At 38.5% G+C, this 17207-nt stretch overlaps 1 protein-coding gene across 5 annotated transcripts in view; it reads right to left on the bottom strand.

Moving 5' to 3' along the window:
- Nucleotides 1-17207, bottom strand: part of atm (ATM serine/threonine kinase) — a 191765-nt gene that overhangs the window by 98784 nt on the left and 75774 nt on the right. For all 5 annotated transcript variants that reach the window (XR_010018715.1, XR_010018716.1, XM_063054130.1 and 2 more), the window contains 3 exons: nucleotides 7897-8149; nucleotides 4051-4169; nucleotides 3289-3415 (listed from right to left, as the gene is read on the bottom strand). Coding sequence is in view for 3 of the 5 variants with exons in the window: in XM_063054130.1 (XP_062910200.1) it covers nucleotides 3289-3415; nucleotides 4051-4169; nucleotides 7897-8149 (499 nt within the window). In the remaining 2 variants the exon portion in view is untranslated. The remainder of the gene's footprint in view (nucleotides 1-3288; nucleotides 3416-4050; nucleotides 4170-7896; nucleotides 8150-17207) is intronic.

Here is a 17207-nt window from a genome sequence, read left to right as displayed (position 1 = left end):
AGGTTAGGATCTCCCAACTCATGCTAGGAGACCGAGTCCTGATAAGGAATTTGGAGTTACATGGGAAGCATAAATTGGCTATCTGCTGGGCAGCTACGCCCTATGTAGTGGAGAGTCAGATGCCAAATGTACCAGTTTTCCGGGTGAAACCAGAGGATGGGAATGGGCCTGTCAAGAGGTGCAGATTGACCCAGAGCCTACACCTAGAGGACTCAGCGGCGACGTGGGGCAACTGCAGGACCAACAGCGGGAGAGATTAGACCAGCCCCTGCCCCTGAATGGGAAAATGATTCGGAGGATGAGGGTGTGGTATATGCAGCCTTTTGCTAACTCCCCACTGATTGAGGAAGAGATTCCCAACTCTTCTCACGCTGAGGCAGGTGAAATTTGGCAGGGGGGGGGGGTTCTGTGGACAGTCTGGGTTTCACAGGACCCTGTAAGGGATGAAGCAGGGCTCAGCCAAGGGCCAGAGAGGGTCCAGGTTGCAGGAGGGCACAAGTAAAAAGTCCGGAGGAAGCCTCGCCAGGTAGACCAGCAGTATCCCCAAAGTATCCCCTGTAGTTTCGGAACCTGAAGGAGTAGATGCGGGGGTACGGAGGTGTCAAAGAATCAGGAGACCACCAGATAGGCTGGCCTATGTAGCACTGGGGGAACAGAGAGTGGCCCCTACCGCCTTGGGGAGCAATGTCACTGCCTTTTACACCTGGGTTGGACTTTGTGCTTTGCATGATGGGTTGGCAAATTATCTCAATATCATGAGGATATGACTAAATTTGGTGGGGGGGGGGGGAAAGAGTGTAATACCCTGGGAAAGGTTTCAGGTCTAATGTAATGGCCTTTCTGTAGCAGCAGTGCTTGGTGTTAAGGTTAGAGATAACAGGTGCTTTGGAATGTGTGCTGTCCAATGAGGGAAGTGTTTTTTTTCTTGCTGTGTGCCTGAGACTGAGGTGTTGTGGATCTTTTGCTCCGCAAGAGACGGAGAGAGAAGGCCCCAGAAAGGAGTGGGGCCGACTAACCCTTTAGTCAAATTAAGAATTATAAAGCTAAACCGTTTAATTACATATGGTGTACTGTCTGTTATTTCATGGTACTGATTTGTAACAGGGGAACAAATCGCGCACCATCCACACAAATACTGATGTTTTGCACCTCAAATTTCACACGTTTGGCGGGATCAGAGTTCGTCTTCCCTAGGCTTACGCCACCGACCAAACCTGATGGTTACATATGTCTAAAATCGCTTCTTAAAAAGAATTGGTGAGATTTGAAACAATATGCAGTGCCTATAAAAGGTATTCCCCCCCGCCCCAGAAGTCTTCATGTTTTATTGTTTTGCAACATTGAATCACTGGCTTCTCTTTGACACTGATCAACAGAAAAAGACTCTTTCGTGTCAAAATGAAAACAGATCTCTATAAAGTGATCTAAATTAATAACTATTTACCCCCTTTGATATGCACATCAAATTATAACTGGTGCAACCAACTGGTTTCAGAAGTCACATAATTTAGTTAATTGAAGATCTGTTTTTGGCGTCCTACATGCAGTCAAGGTGTTTCAATTGATCGTAGTAAAAATACACCTGTATCTGGAAAGTCCAACTGCTGTTGAATCAGTATCCTGGCAAAAACCACACCATGAAGGCAAAAGAACACTCCAAACAACTCTACGAAAAGGTTATTGAAAAGCACAAGTCAGAAGATGGATACAAGAAAATTTCCAAGTCACTGAATATTCCTTGGAGTAAAGTTAGGTCAATCATCAAGAAATGGAAAGAGTATGGCGCAGCTGTAAATCTGCATAGAGTAGTCTGTTTGCTCAAAACTGAGTGACCATGCAAGAAGGGAACTAGTGAGGAAGGCCACCAAGAGACCTGTGACAACTCTGGAGGAGTTGCAAGCTTCTGTGGCTGAGATGGGAGAGATAGGACATACATCAATTATCACCTGGGTGCTTCACTAGTCACAGCTTTATGGGAGAGAGGCAAAGAGAAGGCCACTGCTGAAAAAAAAACTCACATGAAATCTCAACTAGAGTTTGCCAGAAGGCATGTGGGAGACTCTGAAGTCAGCTGGAAAAAGGTTCTATGGTCTGATGAAACCAAAATTGAGCCTTTGGCCATCAAACTAAACGCTATGTTTGGAGTAATCCAAATAACGCCCGCTATCAAAAACACACCATCCTGACCACGATGCATGGTGGTGGCTGCATCATGCTGTGTGGATGCTTCACTGCAGCAGGCCCTGGAAGGTAGAGGGTAAAATGGATGCAGCAAAATACAGTGACATCCTGGAGGAAAACCTGATGCAGTCTGCAAAATAACTGCAACTTGGGAGAAGATTTGTTTTCTAGCACGACAATGACACCAAGCACAAAGCCAAAGCTACACAGGAATGGCTTAAAAACAACAAAGTTAATGTCCTGGAGTGGCCAAGTCAGAGTCCAGACCTCAATCCAATTGAGTATTTGTGGCTGGACTAGAAAAGAGCTGTTCACTCATTATCCCCATGCAATCTGACAGAGATTGAGCAGTTTTGTAAAGAACAGGGAAAACCTGCAGTGTCCAGATGTGCAAAGCTGATAGAGACCTGTCCACACAGACTCAAGCTGTAATTGCTGCCAAAGGTGCATCTAATAAATACTGACTTGAAGGGGGTGAGTAATTGTGCAATCAATTATTTGGGGTTTAATAATTGTAATAAATTTAGACCAATTTGTAGAAATTTGTTTTCACTTTGACATGAAATAGTCTTTTCTGTTGATCAGTGTCAAAAAAGCCAAATTAAATCCACTGAGATTTAATGCTGTAAGACAATAAAACATGAAAACTTCTGGGGGGGGGGAAATACTTTTTATAGGCACTGTACATCTTAAAAGCACAGAGCTGCAGTGAGCTAATACAGAGGTAAAGAATGAACCCAACATGGCACACTACGAAAGTTAACTAAAATTTAAGTTTGGTTGGGAAATACTGACACAAAATATGAGGGATCTAAAAAGTTCTTCCATTGAACTTGTTGAATGATAATTTGGCATTTCTCAGAAATATTCATAAAATGATCTCAGATTGTCCTATCTGATATTTTAAATTCAGCTAAGAGGAGCAAGTCTTCTCACTTAAAAGAATGTCCTTTTTGAGTGAGAATTATATTGTGTACCAGCCGAAGAGGTGTATGACTGTGAAGAATATTACACCCACCCTTCTCTCCAATCAGCAAAATAAAAAGCACGGATTCCTAGCAAGTTAACAAAAGCAACCACAAAAAACAGATATAACACTGAACTTACAGGATTTTTGCAAAGAACTGCCACAAGTGATTTGAACTTCTCTTTGTGGCAGCTACCAATATACTCCAGTGTGGCTTTGATAACATAAGATGGGAAATAAGGTGGGTTAGGAGCAGGATCCATTGCCCTGAATGGTAGAGAGAAATAGATTTTCAAAGCAGAAAATACAACTATTAATAAGCAATCGAAAACTCTCGAAAAAAATCATTGCACAATGGATCACAATAAAAAACTAATCTATTTCCAAAGAAAATACCAAATTATGTCCATTCTTGGATGGGACATAATTTAGCTATTTGGAAAAAGTAAAACTTGTAACTTATCCTGCACAATTCAGTGTATTTATAGATTTCATCTTCTGTTGGCTTAAAATATTCAGGAGAATAAAGGGTAGAATTAACTGAATTGCTGTTCCTCTCACAGAAAATGTATTTATTTATTTAGAGATAGAGCGTGGAACAGGCCCTTCACACCACACTGCCAGGCAACCATCTTTTAAAATATAAACAAATTAATGCAATTAAACAAATTTTGTTACTTCTTTAAATTTCTGGGAAAAAATTTCTGCTTACTGATATTGAAAGGTTAAAAGTCCAATTATATTTCTTAATTTGGCAAAATAAAATCCACTTTGATTACAGTAAGGTTGTGTAAAATTGAAAACATTCACAATGTTCCAACAGCATTATTGCAGACAAGTTATTGGTCAATATGTCTTGTTAGTAAAACATGGATATAAACTTTTTTTTTTACTTTGCTTACCCTACAAATTCCACCAGCTCTCTATCATTTGCAGAATCTTGGTTCGGAAGATCATACAGGGTATTGAGCACTTCTACAACAATCTCTGGCAAGTTATTGAGGGTTAAATGGTCAATTTGCTTTAAAAAAAAAAGAAAACAAAAGAGCAATACCAGTGTCAAGTATCTCAGAATTTCTGTTTTTTAATATTTTCTTGAGACAAAATGCATTCAATGCAATCATTTTCTGAAATATTACACTTTTTTTTGATAAACTATACTAGATAGATGATCACAGATTGCCTGTAATTACAAAGTACCAGAGATTATATTGGTGCATTAGAGTCACAACAATTAACAGGACATCATATTATTGTAAGGTTCCCTATTTTAACTTTAGGCTAAGAGGCTAAGTTACTTGGTTGGGACTTCAAGATGTAAATCTAAAATTACTTTTACCATCAAAGTTACAATGAAAAAGAAAACATATGCAATCACAATTCCTCTAAAACCATAGCCAACCTCTTTTGAAAAGGTATGGCTACTTTATACTTTATTGTCGCCAAACAATTGATACTAGAACATACAATCATCACAGTGATATTTCTGCACTTCGCGCTCCCTGGAGTACAAATCAATAGTAAATATTAAAAAATTTAAATTATAAATCATAAATAGAAAATAGAAAAGGGAAAGTAAGGTAGTGCAAAAAAACTGAGAGGCAGGTCCGGATATTTGGAGGGTATGGCCCAGACACAGGTCAGGATCCGTTCAGCAGTCTTATCACAGTTGGAAAGAAACTGTTCCCAAATCTGGCCATACGAGTCTTCAAGCTCCTGAGCCTTCTCCCGGAGGGAAGAGGGACGAAAAGTGTGTTGGCTGGGTGGGTCGTGTCCTTGATTATCCTGGCAGCACTGCTCCGACAGCGTGCGGTGTAAAGTGAGTCCAAGGACAGAAGATTGGTTTGCGTGATGTGCTGGGCTGTGTTCACGATCTTCTGCAGTTTCTTCCGGTCTTGGACAGGACAACTTCCATACCAGGTTGTGATGCACCCTAGAAGAATGCTTTCTACTGTGCATTTATAAAAATTAGTGAGGGTTTTAGGGGACAGGCCAAATTTCTTAAGCTTTCTCAGGAAGTAAAGGCGCTGGTGGGCAATGTTCCCTCTAATTTTGAGTAGTCAGTGTGCCCAAAAACCTTACGTTCTGCAAATTTTTTTCCTGTGACAAAAGTATGTGTGCACTGAATGCACACATGGGACAGTTTACGAAGGTTTACAAAATATTTGACATAAAACTGCACAGAATAACAACAAAATAACATACATATTTAAGTCACACACACAGAAAATGCTGGTGAACACAGCAGGCCAGGCAGCATCTATAGGAAGAGGTACAGTCGACGTTTCGGCCCGAGACCCTTCGTCAGGACTAACTGAAGGAAGAGCTAGTAAGAGATTTGAAAGTGAGGGGGGAGGGGGAGATCTGAAATGATAGGAGAAGACAGGAGGGTGAGGGATGGAGCTAAGAGCTGGAAAGTTGATTGGCAAAAAGGATACGAGGCTGAAGAAAGGAGAGGATCATGGGACGGGAGGCCTATGGAGAAAGAAGGGGGGGGGAGCCCAGAGGATGGGCAAGGAGTTATAGTGAGAAAGACAGAGGGAGGAAAAAAAGAGAAAAAAAGGGGAAAGAAAAAAAATCATCATAACTAAATAAATAAATAGATAGATAAGGGATGGGGTACGAAGGGGAGGAGGGGCATTAACTGAAGTTAAGAGAAGTCAATGTTCATGCCATCAGGTTGGAGGTATTTAATTTTTATCATATTTAAGTTACTCAGTTTTTTTTTCTCTCTCCTGTCTTTGGCATTTACCCATTCTTTGTAAACTCTATCTCGACTAATAGAACTTCCATCCCATTGATAGCTTTTGATTCTTATTAACATATTCAAATGACATTCACCTAAATGGTTTTTCTCAGCTTGTTTTTGAGTTGATTCATTAGGCTAAAACCTCGCTCACAGTCCGCACTAGACGCAAGAAAGATTCCCCCAATGTCCATCAACTGTGCAAGGTCACAAAACTGTTCATTTTGAAGTACAAATGCTACCATTTGAGCAAAGTTTGAAATCGGTTTGGATTTAATTTTTTCTTCCACGGAAAATTTGAAATCATTAAACTGTCAACTATTACAATATTTTCAGCTAGAAAATCATGATATTATAGACATAAGGCATAAACTTGTTCATCGCCAAATGTGAAGTCACAATCTGCAAATGCGGAGAAATCAAAAGCTGACCATTCTTGTACCTCAACTTTGATCTCCTCTGGGTTTGATCGTTTTTGCTCTTGTTCATCTGCACTCAACTGTAACATGCGTAGCACTGCTGTAACGGGTAATGACGGGTTCTTTTGCCTGAGCTTTTGTACACTGTCCAAATGCGATTTACTTGCCAAATGACGCTTCAAAAAGTCAAGTTTCCAAATATCATCCCACTTCTTTCCACTAGCAAATTCTCCAGCAACTTTCGCATCACGACAATACAAACAGATAACTCCAGTTTCCGAATCATACATGAATATTTCTCATAGCTGAACGTTCATGATCTCATAAGCTTTCGGTGTAACAGTTTCTACTATTTTGTTAAGCCATTCAACTTTAAACAAATTTGCTTTGCGCTTCACGCCCTTCGCTTCTTTTGAATTCGACATAGTGAATCAACATTTTTTCCAATAAAAACTTAGTAAGCCATCTACAGGATTTGAAACAGATCTTTGTAAACCTTACAATATGAACACTGTCCACCAAACATGGCTGCCACCGTGAAGCAGCTGTACAAACTGGAACAGGATAGGTGAGGTGACGTAAATTAGTGACGTGCATTGTGGTATTTGAAAAACCGACTAACTAGTTAACAGAAACTGTTAGCTAAAAGATTATTTTCAATAAGTATAATTGTTAACTACTACATTATTTTAGGTAACTAACCTTTTGTGTGGACATTAATTTCCTTTGTGCGCTGGTTGAAAAACGTGTGCACGCGCACATGCGCACAGCCTAGAGGGAACTATGCTGGTGGGCCTTCTTGGCAGTGGACTCTGCTTGGTTGGACCAAGTCAGGTCATTTGTGATATTGACCCCGAGGAACTTAAAGCTTCTGACCTGTTCCACTTGCACACCACCGATGTAAATGGGGTCGTGCGGTCCGCTACTCCTTCTGAAGTCAACAACCACTAACCAAGCTCTTGTCATCAATGTATTTTCCCCTTGATGGTTAATTATCTTTGTACTACCAGGGCTCATATTGAGGCACTGAAGGCACTCACCTCTGGAATTCAGCTCAATGTTTGCATCAAAGCTGTAATAAGTCTAAAGCTAAGTGATCTCGGTGAAAATTAAATTCGGTATCAGTCAGATTACTGGTGTGCAAGCACAGCTTGATGGAACTATTAATGACACCTTCCGTCATTTTCAGAAAAGACTGACTGATAATTAGCCAGATCAGATGTGCCTTGCTTTCTATGGATAGGGCCTAGCAGGACTACCTTCCACATTGTTAATTGTTGCCAATATTGTACCTATTGCACGGCTGGAGACATAGCCAATTCTGGAGCACACTTTCAAAAGTTACAATCCCTGAGGAATTGTGATTATGTATGCTTTCTTTTTCCTTGTAGCCTTGACGATAAAAATAACTTTAGATTTACACCTTGAATTTCTAAAATAGTAGTTTAGCCTCTTAGCCTAAAGTGGAAATTGCCACCATCCAATAATATGGTGCCCTGTATATGATTTTTTCCTATGAGGACTGACCTTCCGGCTCCAGAAAACTGTTCAAAAGTAGAACAACAAATACCAGTAAATCTCACCTGCTTCCCCAAGCAATCATCATCTTTCAGCATGTCAAACACCTTTGATGCAGTTCCTCTTCGCTGTGCCAAAACATTATCAGATCCACTCTTTTCTTGGTAGGCAAAATAAGGCAGAACGTTAACCATTATCTTTGGAAGGCAATCTGCAAGCAATTCTTTCCAGCGTCTGCGAATGTGTGCAGCAATTGATTTCACTTCTTCTATGTCACCAATAACCATAAGATGTGGAACAAGAACTTTGTAATATGATCTAAAATGCAAGTCAATAACAAAAATTAGAAAACTAAATACAAGAGTTGTTCTAAGTCAGTAGCTCTAAAAACATCATTTAAATTGCTTGCAACAACAAACGAACCACTAAACCAGCATAAATATTTAGTATTTAGTTTAGAACTGAATTTTGAACATATTTAAGTGCTGAAAACTGAAGCATGTTCATGTGATCAATGGTACGCTGCAGGGCCAGGTGCTGGGTCCCCTGTTGTTTGCCACTTATATTATTAATAATTTGGTTGTGAACGTAGGTGGCATAGTTAGTAAGTTTGAGAATGACACTGACATTGGTGGTACCATGGACAGTGAAGAATTACAAATATGATCTTGATCTTGATCAACTGGGCTAGTAAAGACTTTTAAAATTATTAACCGATTCCAACCTGATATAATTTTTGCTCAAGAGACACATATCAGGGTGGGAGATCAAAATAGATTTTTTGGATGGTGGAATGGTTTGCAATTCCACTCTACTTCTCAGAGTAAAACAAAAGGCGAGTCTATTTTTATTAAATCTAATATATTCATTCAAGAGGATATTGAATCAGATTCTAATGGTAGATTTTTAATTGTTAAAGGAACGATCTGTAACAGAAAAGTTGTTTTGGTTAATTTGCATGGTCCTAACTTAGATGATCCTTCTTTTTTTAAAAAGGTATTTGCTTTACTGCCTGATTTAAATGAATATATGCTGATAATGGGCGGGGATTTTAACTGCTGCTTAAGTCCTATGATTGATAAGAGCTCAACCAATCAGTGACTTCCAAATCAATCCATGTCATTTATTAATTCCTTTTTGATTGATTTCGGGTTGATCGATTTGTGGAGGTATCTCCATTCCGATAATAGAGAATATTCTTTCTTCTCACATGTTTATAAAAAATATTCGAGGATTGATTATATTATAATCGATCCCTGCTTCTTGCCTAGTGTTAAAGCTAGCGAATATGATGCTATTGCTATATCTGATCATGCGCGTCTGAGTTTGTCTTTTTAATTTGATGATGTCATTCTTGTCCGCCCACTTTGGCACATGTCTCAGACATTATTGCAAAACTCTGACTTTGTCAGTTTCATTGAAACCCAGATAAAAGAATATTTTCTTTTTAATGATATAGGGGGTATGTCTAAATTAATTATATGGGATATATTTAAAGCATTTTTATGTGGTCAGATTATTTCTTATTCAACTAAACTTAAAAAACAGACAAAAGCAGAATTAGATAGAATTTCAAAACAAATTAAAGATTTAGCTAATATCTATGCAATTTCCCCCAATACTGATTTATTTAAACAAAGGGTGGAACTTCAATCACAATATAACCTGTTATCAACTCATCCCATTGAAGGATATTTGCTTAAGTTAAAGAGCCAATTTTATATGTTTGGAGATAAAAATAATAAACTGTTCACATTTCAATTAAAAATGGCTGCAGCCAAAAGGCAAATCATGAAAATTCATAGGAAAGATGGTACCTTGGCTCAGGAATATGAAGGTATTAATAAGACTTCTCAAGATTTTTATGCTGAACTTTATAAATCTCAATGTCTGTTAGATTCCTCTGACATGAATGCTTTTTTACAAAAGATTGTTTTTCCTAAAATCTCGGCTGAGGATCAAAAAACTCTTGATGCTCGAATCACTGAAGCCAAAATTCATAAAGCTATTTTTACAATGCAATCTGGTAAGTCCCCGGGACTTGATGGCTATCCTGTAGAATTTTATAAAAAATGTGTAAAGTTGCTTTCTCCGTATATGTTGGAAATGTTTAAGGATTCTTTTGTGAAAGGTGACTTACCCTCTACTTTTTATGAGGCTTCTATTTCTTTAATTCTTAAAAAAGATAAAGATCCTACTGACTGTGCTTCATATAGACCTATTTCATTACTGAATGTCGACGCTAAGATTCTGTCAAATGGCCAATCGGTTGGAGAATATTTTGGGTAAAATTATTTTTAAAGATCAAACAGACTTTATAAAGGGTCGCTATTCTTTTTCAAATGTTCGGAGACTATTTAACATTATATATTCATCCTCTTTTAAAACTCCACAATATGTTGCATCCTTGGATGCTGAAAAAGCGTTCGATTGAGTCGAATGGAAATATTCATTCAATGTTTTAGAGAAATTTGGCTTTGGTGCTAATTTTAATAATTGGATTAAAATGATATATAAAGCCCCTATTACTACTGTTGTCACTAACAATTGTAGGTCTCCTTTTTTTCAGCTTTCACGGGGGACAAGGCAAGGCTGTCTATTAAGTCCTTTGTTGTTTAATTTAATATTAGAACCCCTTGCTATTGCTCTTCGTGAGGCTAAAAATATCCATGGAATTTTTGTGAATAAGACCATGCGTAAGATCTCTCCTTACGCTGATGACTTATTGGTTTATATATCTAATCCTGACGAATCTATTCCTTCCTTGCTAAAATTATTTAATAAATTTGGAGGTTTTTCAGGATATAAAATAAATTTTAGTAAAAGTGAATTGTTTCCTTTAAATGTTTCTGTCTCTATATATGATAATACTCCTTTTAAAGTCACAGATTCTTTTAGATATTTAGGTATTATAATTACTAAAAAATATAAGGATCTTTATAAAGCCAATTTTGTTCCTTTAGTAGACTCTATGAAGTATTTATTTAGTAGATGGAGTCCACTTACATTTTCACTTGTTGGTCGTATTCATATAGTTAAAATGATGATTTTACCAAAATTTTGATATTTATTTCAGAATATTCCTGTTTTTTGGCGAGGAAGTTTTTTGATCGGATTGATTCTATTATTTTATCTTTTATTTGGAATAATAAGACCAAGAATTAGTAAATGTCACTTACAAAAATTGAAAAAGGATGGAGGTCTTGCTTTGCCTAATCTAAGAATGTATTATTGGGCTGTTAATGTGTGATACATGTCTTTTTGGTTATACTGGGCTGATAAGAGTGATCGGCCAATTTGGGTAGACCTGGAACTGAAAGTTGTAAAACAGTTTTATTTAACCTCATTATTGGGGGCTGCTTTACCAATACAATTAGCTAAAGTTGTTAATTTAAACCTATATCCTGTGATTAAGTATTCTTTACAAATTTGGCTCCAGTTCTGCAATTTTTTAAATCTTAACCAATTTAAACTTAATTTATCAAAATTACTTTTTTAAGCCTTCTTTGAGTGATCCAATATTTTTACTTTGGAAAAATAAAGGGATTAATTCTTTTTTGGATTTATTTAAAGAAGATAGATTGATGTCTCTTGAACAATTAATTAATTGATAAATATTCTGTTTCATACTCACACTTCCTGCAATACCTTCAAGTTAGACATTGTTTACAAAAATACTTGAGAAATTTTCCTTACATATTGGAGGCTGACCTGTTAGATACTATTATGAGTGTGAATCCTTTGATCAAGGGTTCTATTGGAATTTATAATTTATTATTACAATGAGATAAGCGTCCTTTATCTAAGATTAAACAGGATTGGGAAAAGGAACTTAATTTGACTTTTATGATGGAGGATTGGATGCGGATTTTGAAGTTAGTTAACTCTTCTTCAATTTGTGCTAGCCATTCATTGATTCAATTTAAAATTGTACATCGTTATCATTTGACGAAGGAGAGACTTTCTAAAATCTTTTCTAATGTTGATAGTCATTGTGATAGATGTAAAACTGAGATAGCTACACTGACACATATGTTTTGGTCTTGTTCTATATTGGAACAGTTCTAGAAGTAGGTTTTTTCAACAATTTCTAAAGCACTTAAAATTAACCTACAACCTAATAAATTAACTGTGCTTTTTGGAATAATTCCTCAAAATATTCATGGTACTTCTGTGTCTGACCAACATGTTACAGGTGTCCCCCACTTTTCGAACGTTCGCTTTACAAAACCTCACTGTTACGAAAGACCTACATTAGTACCCTATTTTCGCTTTCAGAAGGTGTTTTCACTGTTACGAAAAAAAATTCAGCGCGCCCCGAGCAGCCGCTCTCCCCCGGATTCTCGCCGGCATTGCTTAAACATAAGCCTGTGAGCAGCCGTTTGCAAGATGAGTTCTATGGTATCAGAAAATCCTGAAAGAGCTCGTAAGGGTGTTACACTTATGGTAAAACTCGACATAATTCAGTGTTTTGATCGTGGTGAACGAAGTAAGGACAACGTGAGTTTGGCTTGTGGAAGTTGACGAAGATGATATTGAAGAGGTTTTAGCATCCCATCACCAAGAACTGACAGATGAAGAGCTGATACAATTGGAAGAAAAAAGGATAACAATCGAAACCGAATGAGTAATGATAAAGTACGACTTTAATTTTGAAAGGGTATGTCGGTTTAGGGGATATTTGCAGGATGGTTTGAGTCCTTATTAAGGAACTGTGTGATAGAAAAATAAGCGAGGCTCAGCAGTCAAGCAAGCCTTCCACATCAGCCACAGCAGACGACGAAACTTGATCTTCGACATTGAGGCGGGCAGTCATAGGAGAAGATGAGCTGCCTGCTCTAATGGAAACAGGCGAGAAGATGACACCCCAGTGTCCCACCACCCCAAACGCCAGGCCACGGACAGATACCGATTCGCGGAGAATGCAAAGGTAGCCGGGAGGCACACAGCACATCTTTAAGAAAAAAGCTGAAATAAACATGCTAATTAATTAGGTGCCGCCGACACGTAATTGTCAGCCCAAATCAGAGACAACGCAATCAGAAATCGGTACTGATCTGGGCCGACAATTACGGGCGGCACCTAATTAATTAGCATGTTTGTTTCAGCTTTTTTCTTAAAGATGTGCTGTGTACCTCCCGGCTACCGCTGGACCCCTGCGTTCTTCGCGGCAATGTATCGCTCAGCAGCCTGGAGGGTGGGGGGCCACGGCACCACCCAAACTCCGATGACTCAGTCTAACACACTAACATCAGTCTGCTTGGCGCTGCCCCGATTCCCGTAGGTGATACTACACTGTACATACATTATTTCTACTTTATATCGGCTGTGTATTTTTACACGTTATTTGGTATGATTTGGCAGCTTCATAGCTAAAAGGTTACTGGAGAGCACTTGCGCGTGATTTTGCCAACAGCGCTTGCGTGAGATTTTCTGCCGACGGCGCCAGCATGAGATTTTCACTCCAGAGAACAGTGCAGTAATGATTGTGGAAAAGTATTTCTACTTTATATAGGCTGTGTGTTTATCATATCATTCCTGCTTTTACTATATGTTACTGTTATTTTAGGTTTTATGTGTTATTTGGCATGATTTGGTAGGTTATTTTTGGGTCTACGAACGCTCACAAAATTTTCCCATATAAATAAATGGTAATTGCTTCTTCGCTTTACGACATTTTGGCTTACGAACTGTTTCATAAGAACGCTCTACCTTCGGATGGCACGGGAAACCTGCATTGCATTTGTTACATTGATAGCTAGAAGGGCCATTTTGTTGAAATGGAAGGATACATCAGCCCCCACTTTGACACAATGGTTCTCTCAAGTGATGCTATGTCTTAGTTTGGAGAAAATTAGAAGTCTAACCTTTGAACCTTTAATTGATTTTGAGAAAAGATGGGGCTCATTTACTCGTTATTATCATTTCTTTCTTTTTAAATCTTTTTATTGAATAAGTATACAAAAAGGTAAGCCATATAGGCACTAATACACTGTTAGAATATAATAAAATTACAGGAGATATTAATACAGAAAAAAAATGATACAAACAATGTAATTTAAACATAACATACTAAGGTAACATAATAGTATACTAATTTTTATATATATATATATATCGATAAAGAAGAGGAAACCCCCCCCCCCCCCAAAAAACCCACCATGCAACTAAACTAAAAGCAAAGCAATGGGCTAACTTGGAACCAAGTAGAGTTAAAGAACTTAAAATCACATCCTCAAACCCGACCTCCATTAAAAACAGTAAAAAAAAAACAAGAAGGGTATATAAATATGGAGCAAAAATGAGAAGAAAAAAAATTACATTAAATGAAAATATTGAATAAAAGATCTCCAGGTCTGTTCAAATTTAAGTGAGGAATCATAAAGATTGCTTCTAATTTTCTCCAAATTCAAGCATAATATTGTCTGAGAAAACCAAAAAAAGGTAGTTGGAGCATTAAGCTCTTTCCAATGTTGTAAGATACATCTTTTCGCCATTAAAGTAAGAAATGCAATCATTCTACGGGCTGAAGGAGAAAGATTACTGGAAATTTTAGGTAGTCCAAAGATAGCAGTAATAGGGTGAGGAGAGATATCTATATTCAATACCTTTGAGATAATATTAAAAATGTCTCTCCAAAAAGTTTCCAGAGTAGGACAAGACCAAAACATATGAGTTAAAGAGGCTATCTGCCCCGGACATCTATCACAAAAAGGATTCATATGAGAATAAAAGCGAGCTAATTTATCTTTGGACATATGTGCTCTATGAACAACTTTAAATTGAATTAGGGAATGTTTAGCACAGATAGAGGAAGTATTGACTAATTGTAAAATCTGTCGTTATTATCATTTGAGCTAATTGATATAATTTTTCACGATCTAATTGTAAATTTTTTAGTATATTTTCTTTTCTTGCTGGCGGTTTGATGTTTATTTTTAGAAGCTTTTTGTATGATGCATGTCTCCGGGGTTGTACACCTAATGGTTTTTTTTCTCTCACTTTTCTGCTTAGTAGGCTTTTCTTGTTATCACAAAATTTTTTTTTCAAACTTTAAGATAATATCTTTTTTGAGATATTGTAAGTGTAGTTACTTCAATGTACTCATGTTTTTTTTTGTATAATATAACAATAAAAAGATTTGAAAAGAAAGGCATATCCTAGATAAGTTGAATAGCTGGTCTTCCCTCCCAGGGTAGAGAAGTCCAAAACTAAAGGGTACAGGTTTAAATTGAGTTGGAAAAGATTTAAAATGGGCCTGAGTGGCAACTTTTTCCTCACAGAGGATGGTGCATTATGGAGTGGGTTTCCAGTGTAAGTGGTAGAGACAGGTACATGAATAGGAGAAGTTTAGAGGAATATGGGCCATATTGGTGGTATCATGGACAATAAACAAGGTTACCGAAGATAACAAATGCAATCTTGATTAACTGGGCCAGTAGGCCAAGGAATAGCAGATGAAGTGTAATTCACATAAATGCAAGGTGTCTGGCTCAAGTGAGCAACTTGGTTTCCAAGCTGTATAACTCTATGACTTGGTGAGAAGCATGTTGAATTCTCAGTTCATGTGCTATTGCACTCCCAGAGAAGGCATAGCACAGTCAAATACAACACAGATGGATTCTCTTTAAAACTCGGATTACTCACTTTGGTCAATCTGTCACAATTCCAATATCTGAAGAGTGATCCCTACAGCACTGATGTTTACATTACCATAATCCATTTCAAGTCTTGTAAAGCACACTGCCAAGTTCTTAGCACGTCCATCAGAAAATCGACAGAGACTACACCGATTAATTGCACATAAAACCCTTATACACAACACCACCCTCTGCAATTGGATCCTCGACTTCCTAACCAGAAGACCACAATCTGTGGGAATTAGTGATAACATATCCTCTTCGCTGATGATCAACACTGACGCACCTCAGGAGTGTGTGCTTAGCCCACTGCTCTACTCTCTGTATACACATGACTGTGTGGCTAGGCATAGCTCAAATACCATCTATAAATTTGCTGATGATACAACAATTGTTGGTAGAATCTCAGGTGGTGCCGAGAGGGCGTTCAGGAGTGAGATATGCCAATTAGTGGAGTGGTGCCACAGCAACAACCTGGCACTCAACGTCAGAAAGACAAAAGAGCTGATTGTGGACTTCAAGAAGGGTGTTACGTACCCCGTAACTGGGTTGCCAAACCAGCAGAAATGGATCACTCAGTTGGAGTCTGGAGTACTAGAACTAAGAAAGTTTTATTAAAGAAACAAGCAACACAGTAATCAAAAGGATAATAAATGCAACAGTTCAGCGATGATAAACACACATGTGCACAAAATTAAGATAACAGCATCAATCAAGCTCTATCGTTGTCTAGGGGTAAATGACCAAATTTCAAAGTGACTCAAAGTTCAGTTCGCAGTAATCGTTGCCATGGCGATGGACAACGTCGGGGGAAGAGAGAGATAGAACAGGAACAACTGATCATTCAGAACGGCTTCACTCACAGAGCGGCGAGATTGCTCACAAGCAACTTTTGGGCGGGTCCTTGGTGATGTCACCTGAGGTCACCGACTGTGACCCCTCCTCCAGATGCGGTCGATCCTCTGCAGTGAACCCGGCACCCAGGCAAGGGCGGACACACACCGGGTTCCCGCTGATCGTACCTTTCCACCCTGGTCGTTGTCTGATACTTCTCACCCACTCGTGAGAGGCGCACCGCTTCCAGGGTCTCGTTACCTCGGGTGGCGTGTGTGTCTGTCTTAACGAACCTGTCCCTTTTTATCCCCCTGCTGGGGTATCGCCTGTCCATCACTTCAAACAGTTCAGGGTTCAAAGGGGGGAGCCGCTCCAGACAGCTCTCTCTCTCTCCCACGTCCCTTCATTACACATCTCCAGACGCTGCTCCATTGTTCCTTATCTCTCCTTCCCCTGACGGCAGGTGGCAGACCACTTGCTGATGTCACTGATGCTAACCTAGGCCGGCAAACATCTTAATTTTATGTGTATTCTCGTCACACTCCCCCCCCCTTTAAAGGATTTTTACCGGGAGGTAAAAATTACAAACATGACTACATTATTTGATACACACACAAATATGCATCTTTATCAGTTATTTGGCTAATACAGAGAATTTGAAGCTGTCAACACCTTGACAGACAGTCATCACATTTTCTGTTCCTTTTACACGTGTTATTAATAATCCCTTAGACCAGGCTCCAACTCAGCAAACTTCATAGTGGCCAAAAACACTGATGAATTGCGACCAATGTAACCTCTCATTTGGTTTTGTCCCGGACCACAATAACAAGGGTCGTCCCATTCCGACTCAGTTTTCTCTCGCAAGGGCTTAGTAGGAGGGGGACGGGTATTGACCGCAG

This window comes from Mobula hypostoma, chromosome 7, assembly GCF_963921235.1.
Source record: "Mobula hypostoma chromosome 7, sMobHyp1.1, whole genome shotgun sequence".
Taxonomy (NCBI): Eukaryota; Metazoa; Chordata; class Chondrichthyes; order Myliobatiformes; family Myliobatidae; genus Mobula; species Mobula hypostoma.
The sequence above is the reverse complement of the archived record's forward strand: the minus strand, read 5'-3'. Positions and strand labels throughout refer to the sequence as shown.